Below are 17887 nucleotides of genomic sequence, written 5' to 3'. Positions count from 1 at the left end.
GCTGGTGATTGATTAGGTAAGTGTATGTAAGTGTTCTCCAAAATGGGCAGAATTTTCAGGCTTGAAATCATTAAGTCACTTCATTATTTCAAGTTTCTCCAATTCATCCATATTAGCAATAAGTCTTCCTTCTCCATTATGTTCTGTGATTCTGGGAACCTCAGAATGAGATCACCGTTTTAATTACCAACATTGTCACTAAGTAGGTATGCTGGCCGCTCCTCTGTCACTGTTGTCAGACTCGTGTAAATATCAGTAGCTACTGAATTCAGTGTCACTTAAGTGACTTGCATTAGGAGACCAATGTGATGTTAGGACTTTTGGAAGTTTACATGATTAAATTCTTACCATTTTTTATTGATTCTCTTTTCTTTAATGTCATTTATTTCCAAATATGTCCTCTCACTCTTCCTCTTCTCAGTGACATGAAGCCTTTCTAACAAGATTTAACAAAAATTGAAAGGAAAGAAAAAAGGCAAAACCAAAACACATCAGCCATCTTTGAGAAGATAAGCAATTTTCTACTTTCAAAAGCCATCACAATCCATATAATAAAGAAGGTACCTTAATATTCAGACTGCCTTTTCTTTAACTCTATTTAATCCTGTTTTCTTTGTCCTTTTACTCTTTTGCACTACCCTAGCCTTCCATTGAAGTTTTGTGTTTTTCAAATATTTGTTGACCAAGATCTCTCTCTAGGATCTTAAAAATCAACCCAGGTGAGGCCAGCATGAAAATGAAAGAACAGAAAGCCAGCATCAAAATGTTTTTGAAAATCTATCAACTCCTGGAATAGGGCTAAACTTTCCATCTTATTGTAAATATTTGTCCTTAATTCATAAGCTGCCTTCTCTCATATAAGCCTCAAGAATTCTGTTTTGAATTTGGTTCAAGACCTTTCTTGAGCCCCTAATGTACAAGGTGCTGTGCAATGCATTCTGAGGATGATACAAAGATGAACAAGATCAGTCTAATAGTAGAGAAATTTAAAAATTCTTTTAATTTCAAACTCTAAAAATGAGAGACTTAGACTAGATGAGATCCTCTAATGTCCTTTTTTGGTTCAAAATTTGTAATGGTAATAATTCTATTTTAAATAGCATTTGAAGACTTATAGCTCTTTATATCAACTCTGTAAGGTAAATATTATAAATATTGTCATTCCCATTTTACAGAGGAGGAGAATGAGTCTCAGATTAAGTGACTCACCTGTGTTCTTACAACTTTAATGTGTTGAGAGCCAGAATTTGTTAAATTATTTGTACTTTGCTATGTCAGCACTAACTTCACAAGTAACTATGTGGTAGGAGGTATAAATGCTTAAGAAAAAATACAGAGTTGTGAGTAAGGGGAAACTGAGGCTTCAGGAAGTTACCTGGATTAAGTACATTAATGACAGTCATGCCTAGAAACTAAATTTCATGACTTAATTGTATTTTTTTCTACCATGCCACAGAAGAAATGCTATAGTTCGAGAATAATAATAGTAGTTTACATTCGTATAATACATTAAGTTGCTTTGTTTAGTTTTTTTTTTATTATAGCCTTTTTATTTACAAGTTATATGCATGGGTAATTTTACAGCATTGACAGTTGACAAACCTTTTGTTCCAATTTTTCCCCTCCTTCCCCTTACCTCTTCCCCCAGATGGCAGGTTGACCAATACATGTTAAATATGTTAAAGTATAAATTAAATACAATATAAGTATACATGTCCAAACAGTTATTTTGCTGTACAAAAAGAATTGGACTTTGAAATAGTGTACTATTAGCCTGTGAAGGAAATCAAAAATGCAGGTGGACAAAAATATGGGAATTGGGAATTCTATGAAATGGTTCATAGTCATCTCCCAGGGTTCTTTTGCTGGATGTAGCTGGTTCAGTTCATAACTGCTCTATTGGAACTGATTTGGTTCATCTCATAGCTGGAGATGGCCACGTCCATCAGAATTGATCATCATATACTATTGTTGTTGAAGTATATAATGATCTCCTGGTCCTGCTCATTTCACTCAGCATCAGTTCAGTATATTAAGTTTTGAAAAGTGCTTCTGTCATGAACACTGAAATAAGAAGGGGAAGTTTCATAGGTGAGAGAGTGAATGTAGACAGTAAGCTAGTATGTTTAGGTGGATTCAGAATAGATTGACTAGTTCTGCCTAAAGGATATAGCCAGAAGAGGATGTTACCATGGCCTTTTGCAAGGTTCTGTCCTTGGATTTGTCTTTTAACATTTTTATCAGTGGTTTTGTCAAAAACAAAAGGACATGGTTTGGGGATAGCAAAAATCTGGGAAGGATAGCAGAAACATTGAGGTGACAGAATTGAGGAAGTATTATCAATGAAAGGACAGATTTAGGAAAAATGGGTAGAAATTAGGAAGACTTTTCCTATGATCAGACCTATCCCACTGTGAACAGTAGGTAACCTTCTATCATTGGACATTTTCAGGCAGAGGCTTAATAAATACCTAACACTTATTAAGATGATCATCAGATAATACAGAAAAGGTTCTTGTGTTGCAAGGGAGCCTAAATTGACTAAGTTCCAATTCATTTCTTAGGTTCTATGATGGGACCCCATCCATAAGATTAATATTTATAAATGAATGCCAATAAAGTGTTCTGGGGGGCCCGAAAGGAAATAGTTTACCCTTTGCATGCATAGTGAACATGATCTTACTAGAAACTAGAACTTTAGAGCCAGTATGTAAAAATGCTTAATTTTGGAGACTTTTGTTTCTATTGGTTTTTATGATAGCACATGATAATGGTACTACTACTTCTTTAAGTATTCTTTCTTTTGCTCATTCCTCTCCTTCCCATTCCTTAAATGTAGATATTCTTTAAAATTTGGCCCATGGAGCTCTATTCTTTTTTGCCACACTCTTAATTTGGACATTTATTTCTGTGTTTTCACCTATCAACACTTTAAGATGACTCCCAAATCTTAAGCCACACTTTACCTCTATCAGGTACCAATCTACCTGAAAAATATTTCTATTCATCATTAGGGCTTGAAATTATGAAGTGATTTCTCTTTCTCTTCCTTTCTTCTTGACCCAGATAATCAGTCTGATAAATTACTGCTTTATAACATCTCACTCTTACTATCCCCAACTAATTTGAGGCCTTATTACCCTACACTTGCTTCACTGATTCCTTAAGTACCAATGTGATCCTGTACCTCCCTTCAGATACCTTCAGTGATTCCATATTGCCAGCAGAACAGAGGTTTTTACTTCTTCTGGAAATCTAATCTTGTCTCTACTTCATCTAGCCTCATCATTGTTCTCTGAACATACCTTGCATCTTCTTGTCTCTTTTTCTTTTCTTGTACCATTTCTTCTCCTTGGAACAACCATCTTCATTCAAGATTCTGTATATCTTTGGACTGGCCCAGTTACCATCTTGTTCATAAAGCTTTTACAGAGAAGAGAACCATTTCTCCTTTCCAACCCTAGTGTACATGAAAACTTACTTTATCCTGCCTTGTGTCATACTCACTAGGTTATAAGAGACTAGATGGATAGGCCAATGCAAGGAGTTGTAAACTCCTTGAAGGCAGGAACTTGACTTCTTATAACATGCTATCAGATCGATTCCTTTTATGACTCCAGCAATAAATCATCTACCTTGTATTGAAGAGATTGTTCCCTTCTTTTCCGTAATATTTTCCCCTTCGTTGTCCCCAGTATTTTTATGGCAATATATACTGACCCTGCTTTAAGTTATATTTATTAGCTGCTTTTTACAGTGGACTGGTGAAATCCATTTCCTCCTGGTGAGGAAATCCCATGGACAAATGAGCCTCCCAAATTCCTGTTTTTTATCTCTCTATCTTTGAACCTTGAATTACTCAACCATTTTCTTTTTTTTTTTTTTTGTACTGTTATCCTTTGTCATAGTTTGTCAACTTGTTTGGTTCTTGCCTTGTCTTATATCTTATCCTTTTCCCTGGAAGTCGAGAAGTACTCACTGATACTTTTCTATTTCTAACCTAAATTGCCATTCATGATTTGTTCCATGGTGGAGAAGAGGGGAAGAATCAGAGAATTGCATTTCATCTCAGTAATCCTGCCCACTCTTGTAGTCTTGCTCTTTCCCCTTGTCAGCAGTCTCTATCCTGTCCTTAATATTTCTCTAATTTGTATGTAATCATTGAAGAGCATCCTAGCTTCATAGCCTCCCTTCCCCGTAGATAGATACTATGACATAGAAGATAGAGCCCTGGATTTGAAATCTGGAAGACTGGGCTTTAAATTGTGCCTTTGATATTTAGCAGCCTTGTATGTTTAGACAAATCATTGAATTTTTCTGATCCTGAGCTTCTTTATCTGTAAAATGGGGCTAATAATTTCTACTTCAGAGTGTTCTTACAAAGCCCTAATGATATAATGAAAATAAAGTACTTTTCAAACTTTAAATATCAAATAGTATTATTGTTGTTATTAACAACAACTTCATAATCAGAATTTTCCTGCCTCTTATCCTGGAAGATGAGTTTGTAAATACCACAAAAATGGAAACAACATATTCTCTAATCCTCAGTGCTCAAGTAGATGTTCAGAAGCACCAGATAGGCATGAAGGGGTCATTGTGGAAGAAGTTCAGAAGCACTCTGAAGTCGTCACTGGTTTGGTGATGGGTAATTTCTGGCTATATTTACCATGCTAATTAATTCTCCCATAAAGTTTTTCCAAATTGTGATCTCTGCTTCCCAGATGTTTGTGGTGATTTTGTATTGGCTTACAGAAGGGGAGCAATTGTATTTTCCTCACTGATGGGTTAGGGTAACCAGGGACAGTAGACTTTTCGGAAGTCTTAAGGGTTCCTTAAGGGTTGTGAAATAATTTGAGAGGAGAGAGGGCTGTGACTTGAAGAATGAGGCAAATAGTTGATAGATTTTAGGGAGACGTGAACTTTCAATAAGTTAATATTCATGCAGCTTAATTTGCTATTTCAGTATTCAGCCCGTGTTTGTTAAGCACCTACTGGGCAGAGCAGGTGCTGGGGAAAATCCAAAGTTTAGATTAAGATCTGATCTCAACTTCATAGTAGAAGAGTAAGACACTGTTGAGACAGGAATAATGTACAATGTAAGTATATCAGATAGGGAAGAAAAAAATTGCCATTTATGAAATCCAGGGTAAAGAGAGACTTAACTAACTCATCTAAGAAATATCCTTTCCTCTAGAAGAGGAGTGTCATAAATTGGAGCATAGTATGAAAGAATCTGCCAGCTCTGAATCCACTTTACTAATATCTAAACCACATCTCTTTAGCCTCTTAAGAACTTAGTCCAAATAATACTGAACTTCTATCCAGTGTATCAGAAGTCCTATAGGAATATGGGGGAAACAGGTGGGCTCTTTGGCTCCCCAATGCCTTTAAACCATAATTTTATTATTATTATTATAGTAACTTTTTATTGACAGAATCCATGCTAGGGTAATTTTTTTACAACATTATCCCTTGCACTCACTTCTGTTCCGATTTTTCCCTCCCACCTTCCACTCCCTCCCCTAAATGGCAAGCAGTCCTATATATGTTGAATATGTCCTAGTATATCCTAGATACAATGTATGTTTGCAGATCCAAACAGTTTTCTTGTTGCACAGGGAGAATTGGATTCAGAAGGTAAAAATAACCGGGAAGAAAAACAAAAATGCAAACAGTTTACATTCATTTCCCAGTGTTTTTTCTTTGTGTGTAGCTGCTTCTGTCCATCATTGATCAATTGAAACTGAATTAGGTCTCTTTTTCAAAGAAATCCACTTCCATCAGATTACATCTTCATACAGTATCGTTGTTGATGTATATAATGATCTCTTGGTTCTGCTCATTTCACTTAGCATCAGTTCATGTAAGTCTCTCCAAGCCTCTCTGTATTCATCCTGCTTAAACCTTAATTTTTTTTTTAAATTCTTTTTAATTCTGGAAGATTAGAATTGTCAGTGGTAGAACTTGAGGGACTGAGTCACAGAAATTCAGTTAGAAGGAACCTCAGTGGCCATGTTGGCCAGCCCCTTTCTGAAAACAAATTCCTCCCACAAAGGTGGTCTTCCAGGGAAGGGAAACCCACTACTTCCTGGTGCATGCAGTTCCACTTTTGATTAGCTCTCATTGTTAGGAAGCTTTCCTGACATTAAACCTAAGCTTGCCTCTTTCTATAGATATGGTCCTGTCCTCTGAGGTTAAAGAGAACAACAACAAAAACTTACTTCTTCATGAAAGCCCTTAAGTACCTGTCCTCTTCTCATTTCTTAAAGCTAAACATTTTAAACATCTTCATTTCCTTCCACAGATCTTCTTAGGTCATAAACTGAAAACTGAAAACTATCTACTCAGAGCTCTTTATGGGAAATAATTTCCCTATAGAACACAAAATAAAAGAGCTAAGTCTGGAACCCAAGTGTTCTGAATCTACAACCTAATGGTTTGTTCTCATCCTCATGCAGTTTCCACTTTTTTATATCTGATGGCAGCCCCAGGATTCAGGCTTGTTGCATTGGATGTTAAGTTTGTGGTACTATCTATCCCACTGCAGTGGGATAGATTCATTTTGTAATGAATTTTCTTCTCTTCTTCCTTTCATTCTGATGGCAGATTTATCTAGGGTTCCTGCTTCCATCTTTCTGTTTCAAATCAGTGAGTAAAGATGGCAGGTAGTAACTTAGCCTCTCATTTGGCCTTGCCTCCTGGAAACTGAAGGCCAAGGATAACAAAAAATCTGAATGGCTCCTTAGTGTGCAAGAAAAGGACTCAAAGGGATCTCTCTTCAGATTTTGTTCCCATTGCCTCTCAGACTAGCTTTTCCTGGGAATGGAGAGACAGCAGTTACTTCTAAAGTCTGTAACTGTTCCAGTCCTCTAGGTTGTTGTTATACTGAGTCTGCTTCCTGTCTCAAATCTGCAAGGCAGCTCTCTTTTTTCTGTTTCCGAGCTTCTCACTGCCTTCTCTTGGTGCTCTTAACAATTCCATACTGTTCTTAGAACATTACCATTTAGCTTTATATTTGGTAATTTTGTGGTAGTTTCCTAAATATGGGCTGGGTTGTTTCTTCTTCTTCTAAATGCTCTGTACCCTGCTTTCTAATGAGTACAGCCAATGAGCTTCCTAAGCCAGAAGCAGTGTCTCTTCTTCCACAACCAAATAGTGACTACAAATGTAAGGATCTTGCCACACTAGTACCCAGACTTTCCCAGCTCAATATATCCCAGGCCACTCTCACCAGCTGCCTGATAAAACCTTCCAGGCAATATTGCTCTCATCTCGTCTCATCCCTTCTGCCTTTCACAACCTGCTGTGCTGTCTTTGGTCTGCCCAAACTTCAAAAATAATAAACATCACTTTAAAAAAAATTTTGAAATTCAATTTTATTTTCAGTTCCAAATTAATGATGTCACTTCTGACTAGGACCTACTGACTCCTTCCCCAGAACTAATTTTTGAGAGCCTGCTCAGTGTCTATCCCCCATCCTACTGATTGCTCAGGGCAAATAAGGGAGGTAAGTGGTTCACAGATAGCCAGAATGTTCCTTGGATTCAAAACTAAATAAATGAGTGGGCTCAGGTAATGTTATTTAGTGATTCCATGTCATGTTAAAAGGAGACTTCCAGTAGAGATCTGTTCAACCTTTTACTGTTTATTGTTTTTATCAATATTTTTATAAAGGCATGGACAAATTTGTCATTGACACAAAGTTTGGAAAGATAGTATACTAGATGACAAAATTGGGATCCCCAAAAACCTTGACAGACCAGAACATTGAACTCTGAAGTTAATAAAATAGAATTATAGGAATAAGAAAGGGCTTTTAAAAGCCCTTTATTCTCTTAATTTCTTTATCCTTTCCTCACATTTTTGATTCCTCAAACCTTTAGGTCAAAAAAATTTCACAAGTACAAAGGCAGATATGAACAATAGTTTGGGAAAAAATTTTGGGGTTTTGTGAAGTACAAATTCAAGGTAAGTCAGCATTATGATAGGAAAACCAAAATTGCCAATGAGATACCTGTTTGAGGGAAGCAGAGCTATTGATCTACTGTAGTGTACCCTGATCAGACCACACACAAGTAGAGGATCATATTCAGATCTAGGCAACACAGTTTAGAAAGGATGTTGGTAAGCTGGAAAGTGAGGAAACCAGGATAGTGAAGTGCTGAGAGTCCATGCTGAGTAAGGATCAGATGAAAAAACTGCAGGCATTTAGCTTGAAAAAGAGAAGAGTTGAAAGAAGGAAGAGACTGATAGCTGTCTCCAAGCCTCTAAAGAACAATCACATGGAAGAACAATGAGAAAAAGTTGGAGGGAAAAAAGAAACTTAGGCTTAATGTCTGGGGGGGAAATTTCCTAGAGATAGGAGCTATCCTAATATAAAATAGGCTATCTCTAAAGGTTGTAGCCTCCTCCTCATTGAAGGTTTTCAAGAGACTAGGTGACCAGTGTCACCTAAGAGTCACATAAGTTGTAGTGGAGATTTTTTTCCAGGACTGTTTGACTTAAAACTTTCCTAAAACTTTCCTAATTCTCTTTTGATTGAAATTTTGATTCTGTGATTTTCAGATTGTTTCCAATTGACTTCTTTCTGTCCTGAACACAACTGGCATTAGGTGAAGAGCTGTGGTAAGAAATATGAGGTTATCATCAGTATTATATCCTTTAGGTATTGGGGCACTATGCTTTGAATCCTGGAGCACTAGGTAGGGAAGGGTCCTCAAGAAGTCATATAGTCCATCCTTTTTGCCTGTAGGCAGAATTATTCTTAATAAATCACCCTCAAAGGTAATGCTTTATTCTATTTTCAAATCTTCTAGAAAAGGAAATTCCAACTCTAGCTTGATCACCCACCCACCCAGTGTCTTATATTATTCTTAAAACAAATTTGAACTTCTGCTTTTGTCTGTGGGAGAAAAAAAAATCTTCCTCAACTTTCTCTTTTCTAAACTGAAATTCCTCAAACATTCTTTGCTCAGACTTCTGGTTCCCCAGCTTTTTGATACATGTCTGTAATTAGCCCCATTATTGCTCCAAGATCCATAAGTTGTTTCCTTTATCCTTCTTTAGTAATGAGATACAGGAATCTAGTTTGGATGTGATCAATGCCAAATACAATGGGAGAATCTCTCATAACAAACACCATCCTAGAAATAAAACTGAGACAACTTCTATGGGAAAAGGTTTGTTTGGTTTTTGTTTTTGATTTTTTTCCTCTTGCACTCTTTCTTCCCTTAGGAGATTGGGGGGGGGGGGTGGGGTGCGAAGAAGGACAATTCATGAAGTCAATAATGAATTTATTTTTTAAAATGCTTCCTAGTAGAGAGCAAGAAGAAATCTAAAGGGAAAAAATAATCTCCAAAGATAGGTAGAGGTATTTGAAAAGGGAAAGGCCACATTATGTTGTAATCTTCCCTTCTCAAGCAGAAACCCTTTAGTTCTATGTAGAAGAAACCTGGTGATGTTCTCCCTTCCATCCCTGAAAACAAATACCTATCTTTTCTTGCCCCATCATTTCCATCTGTTTTCAGATCCCAGAATTCACACTGCATGGCTGCCTGAGCCTCTTAGAAATGACATTATCTATTGTGTCCATTCATCTCTCTCCAGAAGACATATTGTTTATGTCTTCATACAGCCCAAGGGCCAAATCTGGCTGCCTACTCACCCAAATTCTGTCTTGGATCATAAATACCATCATGAGTTGGGTATTGATGTGTTTTATCTTCTACTTCCACCCTCCAAAAAATGGTAATTCCAATATTGTGGTACCTTATACTTCTCTGTCAGGAGCTAAAGAATATAGAATTAGCCATGACAAGATATTAAGCATGAACATATCGTTTTGCATGTGAGGTTCAGTGCTATAAGATGGAGACAGGATGTGTTTCAGGGCAGGGGGAAGCAGCCTCTTTTGGGATACAGGTGATCATCAAAGTCATTTTTGTTTTTTAAACACTGATCTTCACTCATCTCTACAAAGAATTCTTCTTTATCCAGGGTTATCTTTTCTTTCTAGACCTTCTTCTATTTCATCTTTAGTCTAGGAGTGAAGTTTTTCCCTGAATGGGGAGAGAAAAAGGCAGCTGACCTGGAGTCAGACCTGGGTTCTGCTAACTCCCTATCTTTGTGACCATGAACAAGTCCCTTCTCTGAGCCTCAGTTTACATATTTATAATACCTACTTACAGAGTTGTTGTGAAGCTCACATGAGGTAATTTATGTGAAGCCTTTTTTTAGATTGTAAAACAATGTATGTGTGCTTACTATCATTTCAGGCATTGTTACTTTCCCTTTCTAGGCCTCAATTTTTTCATCTGTAAAATGGGTCAGATGATTATTCCAGCTCTAAATCTTCTATATCCTCTCTGGATTTGCTGTCAGTATTATAGTATTAGCTTTCAGGATTGTAACCACATTGGTAGGGATTCATCCTGAATGTTGAAAGGTCACAAGCACCTTGTGCCTCTGATAAGGCAGCAGATTATTGACCTGATTTGGCACATAGAGCACTCAAGAGTCATTGGCCTGGAAAAACTAGGACACATTTCTTAGATGGAGGCTACTAGATCTGGCATCTTGGATTAATGATTGAAAGAAAGAGGGGGAAGGGAACAGAGAGACTATGGGAATATCAGATTGATACCATCCCCTAGGAGAGTACTAGCCACCCCTTCCTTTATCTTTTCACCCAAACTGGAGGATACCTATTGAGCTGGGTTGGATTAAGGAAGAAAGTGATAATGACCAAGTCACCTTCAAGGGAAAGTAGTAGAGAATAACTTTTTCAGGGAAGGAGAATTGTGATCCTACTCCAAAAAGAATTCTGTTCTGGGTGATAGTTTCCTGACTGGTTACCTCAACTGACAGATAAGGAATCTATCATCTCCCTGGTCACCTGAGTCAATTATTGATTTGAGCATTTATTGAGAGAGGTAGCAGCCAAGAGATACCCAAATTCAAGTCACAATCTGATTCCATGTAACTATGATTAATTACTTCATTCCCCTGTCACAATCTGATTCCATGTAACTATGATTAATTACTTCATTCCCCTGAGTCTGTTTCCCCTTTAGTATGCAATTCATATTTTACAAGAATATGAAAATAAAATAAAATACTGTGTGTGGAAAATACTATCATCAAATTGTACACATACATATCAGCTAAAATATGTACACATACAACTAAGAGAAGCAAGTGCTAAATATCAGCTGAGGATGAAATCCCCATCATTAGTGAAGTGAAAATTCCCCCTTCCATCTCCTAGTGATCCCTGAAGCCAGGCCAGATTGCTAAATGTTGTCATTTCTGCCTCCCTCCTTGGATTGACAGTGAATTGGCAATTCAGCAGTGCCTATAAGAGTTCTCCCATCATAATATTGCTATATTACATTACCCTTGAACAGAAACCTTTGACTTCCCATTGATTACTGAATATGATATAAATAAATGGCTGATCCTGGCCTTCAAGGCCTTCCACAGTCTGGTTCCAATCTGCAATTCCAGTTTTGGCTCATCCTTCTTTCTTTTACATATTGTGTTGCTATCACCTGAACCAGCCCCAGTTCTTTTTCTGCCATCTCAACCCAAACTTTTGCTCATATTGTCTCCTATGCCTGAAATGGACATATTACCATCTCTTAAAGGTCTTCCTTTTCCTCAGACCTAACTCTTTCATGTTCCGCTAGTTCCGTGAAGACTTTTCTTTATCCCCAATCCCTAGCTGTAAGTGATATCTTCCTTTTTACTTTTTCTTTTACTACTATATGGACCTCTCCTTTGGTCTTTGCATTGTGCCTTGTCTTAATTTTGGTGCATATTTTATCCTTCATCCACTTTTAATTATAAGCTCCTGTGTTTTATTTCATCTTTGTACTCCCAAGTGCCTAGCCTAGACTCTTGCAAGTAGTTGGCACTTAATAAATATGGATTTAATTCTAGATTTAAAAGTATCCTTGCTTCTGACCCTGTGATACAAAACTGGAGCCAGAACCATATCCTTCTGCCTGATCCAGTCTCCCTCCCACTACCCTGTTAACCTGAGCCTCCATCTAGCCAAACGATCTTTTGACAGATATTAAATTATGACTTTAAGTTTGTTGACTGCGGTATCATTCCAGCTGTCGCTCTTCCTACCTTGTAAGCCCTTCATATTTTTCCCTGGATAGATATTCTGCATATCCTGGAAGGTCTAGTTCATCTCTCTCCTACCTTCTTCAAGTTGCCTTTCTCTGTGTGTTCCTCCCCAACTCCATCCCATAGGGTCTTACATCTGATAGGTGCCGAGTCCTTGTTACTAAACCATTCTCAAAAGAACCTGAAGCTTATTCCATTCTCCCATGAATTCCAAATCCTCCTCATACTTTTAGTATTGGCAGGGGTGGGGCCTACCATTCCCTTAGCCAGCCCCTACAGAGTGCTTGAGGGTAGAGCCCCCTCCCTGGAAACCCAGAGGCATGGACCTGTAATGCCGACACATTGTGTTGCTATCTCCTTGCATTCATTCATCCCTGCCCTCTCTCCCCTTAGCGGGCTCAGGCTGTGCACTCCTTATGTCTGCAGTCTGCTTGTGGGGAGCTGAGAAGCTGTTTACAGCTTCCACAATTCTGGGTGTGCCACATGTGAGGAGGAGGTAGTGAGCTACTCAAGATGAGGCTGACTGACCCTGAATGGGGATGGCCAGCTCAGACCTGGACTGTGTATTCTTCTCCTAGTCAGGAAGAACCCTGTCTTTCTGTGTGCTTGCTCACTCGGGTACAGAGGCCCTTCAGTTTAGGCCTTAATAGAATCCTAGATGTAGAGCTGGAAGGGGCCTGGTCAACCAGCCCAACTCCTTCATTTTATAAACCAGAAAGTTTGTGACTCAAGATTTTGCAAGGATGAATGTTGAAAACTGTCTTTGCACATATTTGGAAAATAAAAAGCTATTATTTTTTTAAAAAGAAAGTTTATGACTTTCTTACAGTCGTTTAGTAGTAAGCCTTCTAGGAAGGATTTAGCAATGTATATCAGAGTGGAATACTATACTTCTTGCCCTCAGTTGGGAGATGGGGTAAGGGGTGAGAAGGAGAGAATAATGACATATACAAATGTATGCTCTAAGTTGATGGAGGCAAGGAAGAAGATCTTTTCAACTTTTCATTGTAGCATAAATGAGCGTTTAAGGGAGCTGTGTCTATGATGTTTATCTGCTTTTGCAGCATTCAGAGGATTAGAAGGTCAGTTTCAGTTGACATATTTATTAAGTGCATCCTGTGTATAGATAGTGTATAGCACTGTGCGTGCTAGGTTTTAAGAAGATATAAAGTTTAGATAAGACCAAGTCTCTTCCTTCAGGAAGCATGGAATATGATATGTTAGGTGTAATTATAATAGAAAATAATACAGAATAGTATATAAACAGTGCTATATGAGGTCCAAGAGGAAAAAAGTTATTGCCAACTAAATGAGTCAAGGAAGGTTTCATAGGAGAGGTTGTAATTTTGTGGGTATTAAAGATGTTGAAAGATGTAGTTTCTTGGTAATTTAATCATGTTATTAATAAGGTCAACACATTATTAGTAAAAGGATAGTCATTTGGCCATTTCTCTTAGACCAAAGATCCCTAATGCTTATAGTTTATGTGCCTTTCAAAGAGAAATTATTCCCTATTACCTATTCAATTCTGATTGTTTAACACAATGGCAGGTAGGCAGTCTTGGGGTATGTGACTTAGGTCACTCAAATCCTGGCAAAGAGACATCAGTCTCCATATCACTTGTCTTAAGGAGAATCAACATTTTCCCAGATCTGTCCCAAGGAAACACAATGGGCAGGAATATATCCATTAGCTCAAACTTAAAATTTTTTTAACTGCCTAATTAGATCTTGGCTTGGGTAATTTTCTTAGAGAGATTTCCCACACTTGTTGATTTCTGGATCAGAAAGTAGAAAAGTATGCTGATTCAATAATTAGTTACTAAATATAAGAGAAATAATTGATTTCTCACAATTTTAAAGAATGGGACTTTTAAAAGTTCTACTAAAGGAAAGAAGAGGAAAGGGGTTAGGAAATAGGGGGAAATTCTAGGCATAAAGAATAACATAAACAAAGATGAGGCAGAAACTTGGGCCAGAGCAGTGGTTCTTCTCATTCCTCATTGTATTTAGGGAATGAGGCAGCCTGGGAGTTTGTTTTGCAGGAAATTCCTTCCTTGGAGAATTCACTCTCTGTTCTGACAGGCTGCCTGGTAGCCCTTACTCAGCCTGTCCTCCTAGGCCTGTACTGACTCTGAGGGAGGGAGGGAGGGAAGGAGCCACTGCTGGGGGGTGTGGCTTGCACGATCAGGAGATACCAGACTACCAAGTGGTGCTATGGGGCAGGGAGAGGGCGTAGAAACTTGAACCCGAATGAGATGGAGGTGTAGTCAGTGCTGAGCCCTCAGGAGGCAGCAGCGACCAAGGCTCTTTCTATCATGCTACACCGAAGCTTGTGCAAGGGCGTGTTATTTTTGGTGAGTGTGCTGAGGAGAGGAAGAGGAGGGAGGTGTTCAGTTGTGGGAAGGAGGATGGGATATTTAGGAAAACAGACTTGGATCTGGTTCTTGTGTAGTTTGAGGGACTTTGTATAGGTTGTCATTTCTCTCCCAGGTTCAACAAGCTGGAGACACTGGTGAGATTGTACACTTCATTTTGCCTCAGTTTTCCATTACCATTGTCTGTAAATTGGTGGTGGGTGGAGCAATAACAAAGAGAATATAAAAAATGAATGGCTTTTGGTAAAACCCAGACATAGGTTGCAACATGGCAGTTAAATATAAGTATTAAGAAACCCAAGGCCTGTGGGTTTTTGTCCCCCAGTCTGAAGCCACTTCCCCAGTTGTGCTGGAGGCTTCAAGGAAGCACAACTGGCACAAACACCCACATCTGGTGAGGAAAACAGGCTTCCTGGCACTGGGCCAAAACTCTTAGCTAGGAGCTCTAGAACCACTCTGGGAGTCTGATTGGTTTCCTACCACAAAACTAAGCACAGATCGAGCTATTACCTATAGCAAACTGATGTTTACAAGACACTTTGGGATCCCTTAAAATCAAACTCCTAATAGTCTTTTAACTATGGCTACTACATCAGGCCAAAACCTAGGTGGGAGTTTTGATTTTTATCCCCCTTTGTCTTTCTGACCCTCATATACTTAGTTTGTCATCTCTTGTTGTACTTAGGACTTCAATCTTTATGTCCACCCTAGTTTCCTCAAGCCTTCTTCACCTGTGTACTCTAGGTATTTCTACTTGGATGTCTGCCAACACATAACATTGAAATGATCTGGGCTTTAGCCCAAGTGAGATTATTTCTACATCACCCCAGCTTCACTCTCACTATTTCCCCTGCCTCCTGTAAACTCAGAGTCACGTGTAAGGCATTGTAAATTGTCTTTGTTCATCTCCCCATCTCTTTCAGTTCCAGACTGTTGTCCTTATCTGTCAGTTTTCTCCTTCTAATTACATTTCTCATATCATTCCTCTCCAATTCTCCACTATCCAAGTTCATGCTTTAGTTACCTCACACTTGGATTACTATCTCAGGGGCTTCTCCCACTTTTATTCCATCATCCTCCAAGGCATCAAGAATCTTGTTCAAGGGTCACATCATTCTTTCCATCCAATTCTGGTTTCTTAACTTCTTTTCAGATTAATCTCAGATCAAATTAAAACTGCTCAGTATGAATTTTAAGCCTTTACCCAAAAGATGTTCTGTTACGCTCAGTACTCTAGCAAGGTCGTCTAGACCAGGGGCATCAAACTCATGGGCTGAGCAGATATCCAGAATAAAGTTCAAACCAGCTAAAAATAATAATTGGGAAATATTTAACAAAATAAGTAAAAATCTAATACAGCATAGATATAATGTTAACTTATAGTTTTCTAAATCCATATTCTGTGTGGCGGTGGATAGAGCATTGGCTCTGGAATCAGGATGACCTAGATGCAAATTTGGCTACAGATACTTGACCTGGACCTGTGTGACCTGGACAAGTCACTTAACCCTGATTGCCTCAACAGCAACAACAAAATCAATATGTGGCCAACTGGAATTTGTTTCATTTGATTTGGCAGCACTGGTCTAGATCTGCTAACTTGTTGCCTTTATAATAAAGATAGGTAATGGCTTTTTTAGAACGGACATTGTTGGCAATAACCTCAGGATTATCACTACCCTAAAGGCTGATCCTCAGTTTTGCAAGGTCAGAAAATAGAGTTTATTTAAATAAATTCACTTGGATTGTTATAAGCTCATTACCTTAGAGAGCTAAGTCATACCAGCCATTCTGACAAGAAACTTTGTTATAAATTATAAAGCCAGTTAATTACTGAAGCGGTTGAAAGTGGAGAGTATTAAAAAATGTAAATTAAAAAAAAAAAAAAACTACATTAAAGGGGGTATAATTTTTCAGGAACCAATATACCCGAGCCTATTTTTCAGGTTGTCACCTTCTCTAGTATCAAGACAGTGGGGAAACTAAATTAGTAATTAGAAAGCTATATAATCATCAGGAAATCAGAACAAAAAGATGTGAATGATCTTAAGGGATATATCATTTAGACTATGATAAAATCTGGTGAAATTCCTGTGGAGTACACTCTTCTAATGATCTAATATTTATATAATATTATATTATTTATATATTGTTAATTATTTATATAATTATATAATTACTTTCCTTTTCATGACAAGGGCATTCGCTTTAGACTCAGAAAGATTTGAATTCAAATCTTAGTTCTGATACTTAGCTATATTACCTTAGGCAAGTTATCATTCTTCCCTAAGTTCTGGGAGGAAAAAAAGTCATCATGCTTGTACTTCTCTCCTCATATGGTTTAGAAAAAATAAGTATTGGACGATATAGTATAAACTGACAAATTCTTGTTCTCTATAGCAAGTTGGTGTGAGGAGAGTTGTGTTCAAATCTTGATTCTTCACATTTATTTTTCTTTGAACTTATTTTTTCTCATCTGCCATTTAGGTTAAATAATGCTTATTTTACCTTCTTCATAGGTTGGTTGTGAAGGCAATGCTATTTGTTTTCAGATCTCCTTCTGAACTTAAAAAAAAAAATTTAAGTAGGTTGAAATAATTATCATAACCTTGAATCCCACGAATTCTCAGAATATGGGATCATGAGACTCCCAAGTTCTATATTCATATTTTTAAATACCTGCCATCAGTCCATGGTAAGCAAATGATTTCATGGGACTTTCACTCAGGTTAAATTAAACTCTATAGAGACCTTATTTTCTCAGTTTGATGGATGGGCAAGGTGCTTCTGAAAAGGCAGAAGGAGAGGTTGGCTAGTTTCCTAAGCTAACAGATAGACTTTTCTGGCCAGTAAAGCTATCCTAAATCCCATAGTCACCAATTTACCATCAACAGGCGGAAATGACAAAGAATGTGAAGGAGGAAGTGCTAACTATGAGAATAAATTCAAGAACACTCTCTAGTCCTGCTTTTTATTATGCCTTAATAAGAGCAAGGGGATTGTCTCTGTTTCTCTTCAGTTGTCTACTTCTTTCTCAGACATTTCATAAATGGGATATAGTCTTCTGAGAATGAATCCTTGGTTATCTGCCATTGTCCCTGCCCAGCTTTTATTTCTTTTTCCTCTCCCCAGGCTAACAGGAAGCCCCCTGTAGAGGTCTACCTGTGAACAGATACAGATGATGCCAGAACTATGACAGGGCCGGCAGGCGTGGCACTGAGGGGTGATCAACCATGGAGCAGCTACAAAAGGAAGTACCTCAGATCAGGGAAAAAGAGGAGAAAGAGGAAGTGGCAGTGACAGTGGCAGAAGAAGCTCCAGACCAAAATGGGGGACCGGAGAGTTCACTTCCTTCCAGCAGCTATTCAGGT

The 17887-nt window shown here is 38.1% G+C and overlaps 1 protein-coding gene across 13 annotated transcripts in view; it reads left to right on the top strand.

Annotated features, from left to right (window-relative positions):
* PPARD (peroxisome proliferator activated receptor delta) overlaps positions 1-17887 on the top strand; it is a 76682-nt gene that overhangs the window by 41834 nt on the left and 16961 nt on the right. For 10 of the 13 annotated variants that reach the window (XM_012549008.3, XM_031965010.1, XM_012549006.3 and 7 more), the window contains one exon: positions 17649-17885. In XM_012549008.3, the coding sequence (XP_012404462.1) occupies positions 17750-17885 (136 nt within the window). In that variant the 5' untranslated portion in view covers positions 17649-17749. Of the gene's footprint in view, positions 1-421; positions 561-14342; positions 14496-17648; positions 17886-17887 lie in introns of those variants that run through there. The other 3 variants (XM_023502926.2, XM_003768981.4, XM_031965009.1) reach the window with 3 other exon arrangements.

This window comes from Sarcophilus harrisii, chromosome 4, assembly GCF_902635505.1.
Source record: "Sarcophilus harrisii chromosome 4, mSarHar1.11, whole genome shotgun sequence".
Classification (NCBI taxonomy): Eukaryota; Metazoa; Chordata; class Mammalia; order Dasyuromorphia; family Dasyuridae; genus Sarcophilus; species Sarcophilus harrisii.
Note: the sequence above shows the minus strand (reverse complement) of the source record. Positions and strands in the feature narration are given on the sequence as shown.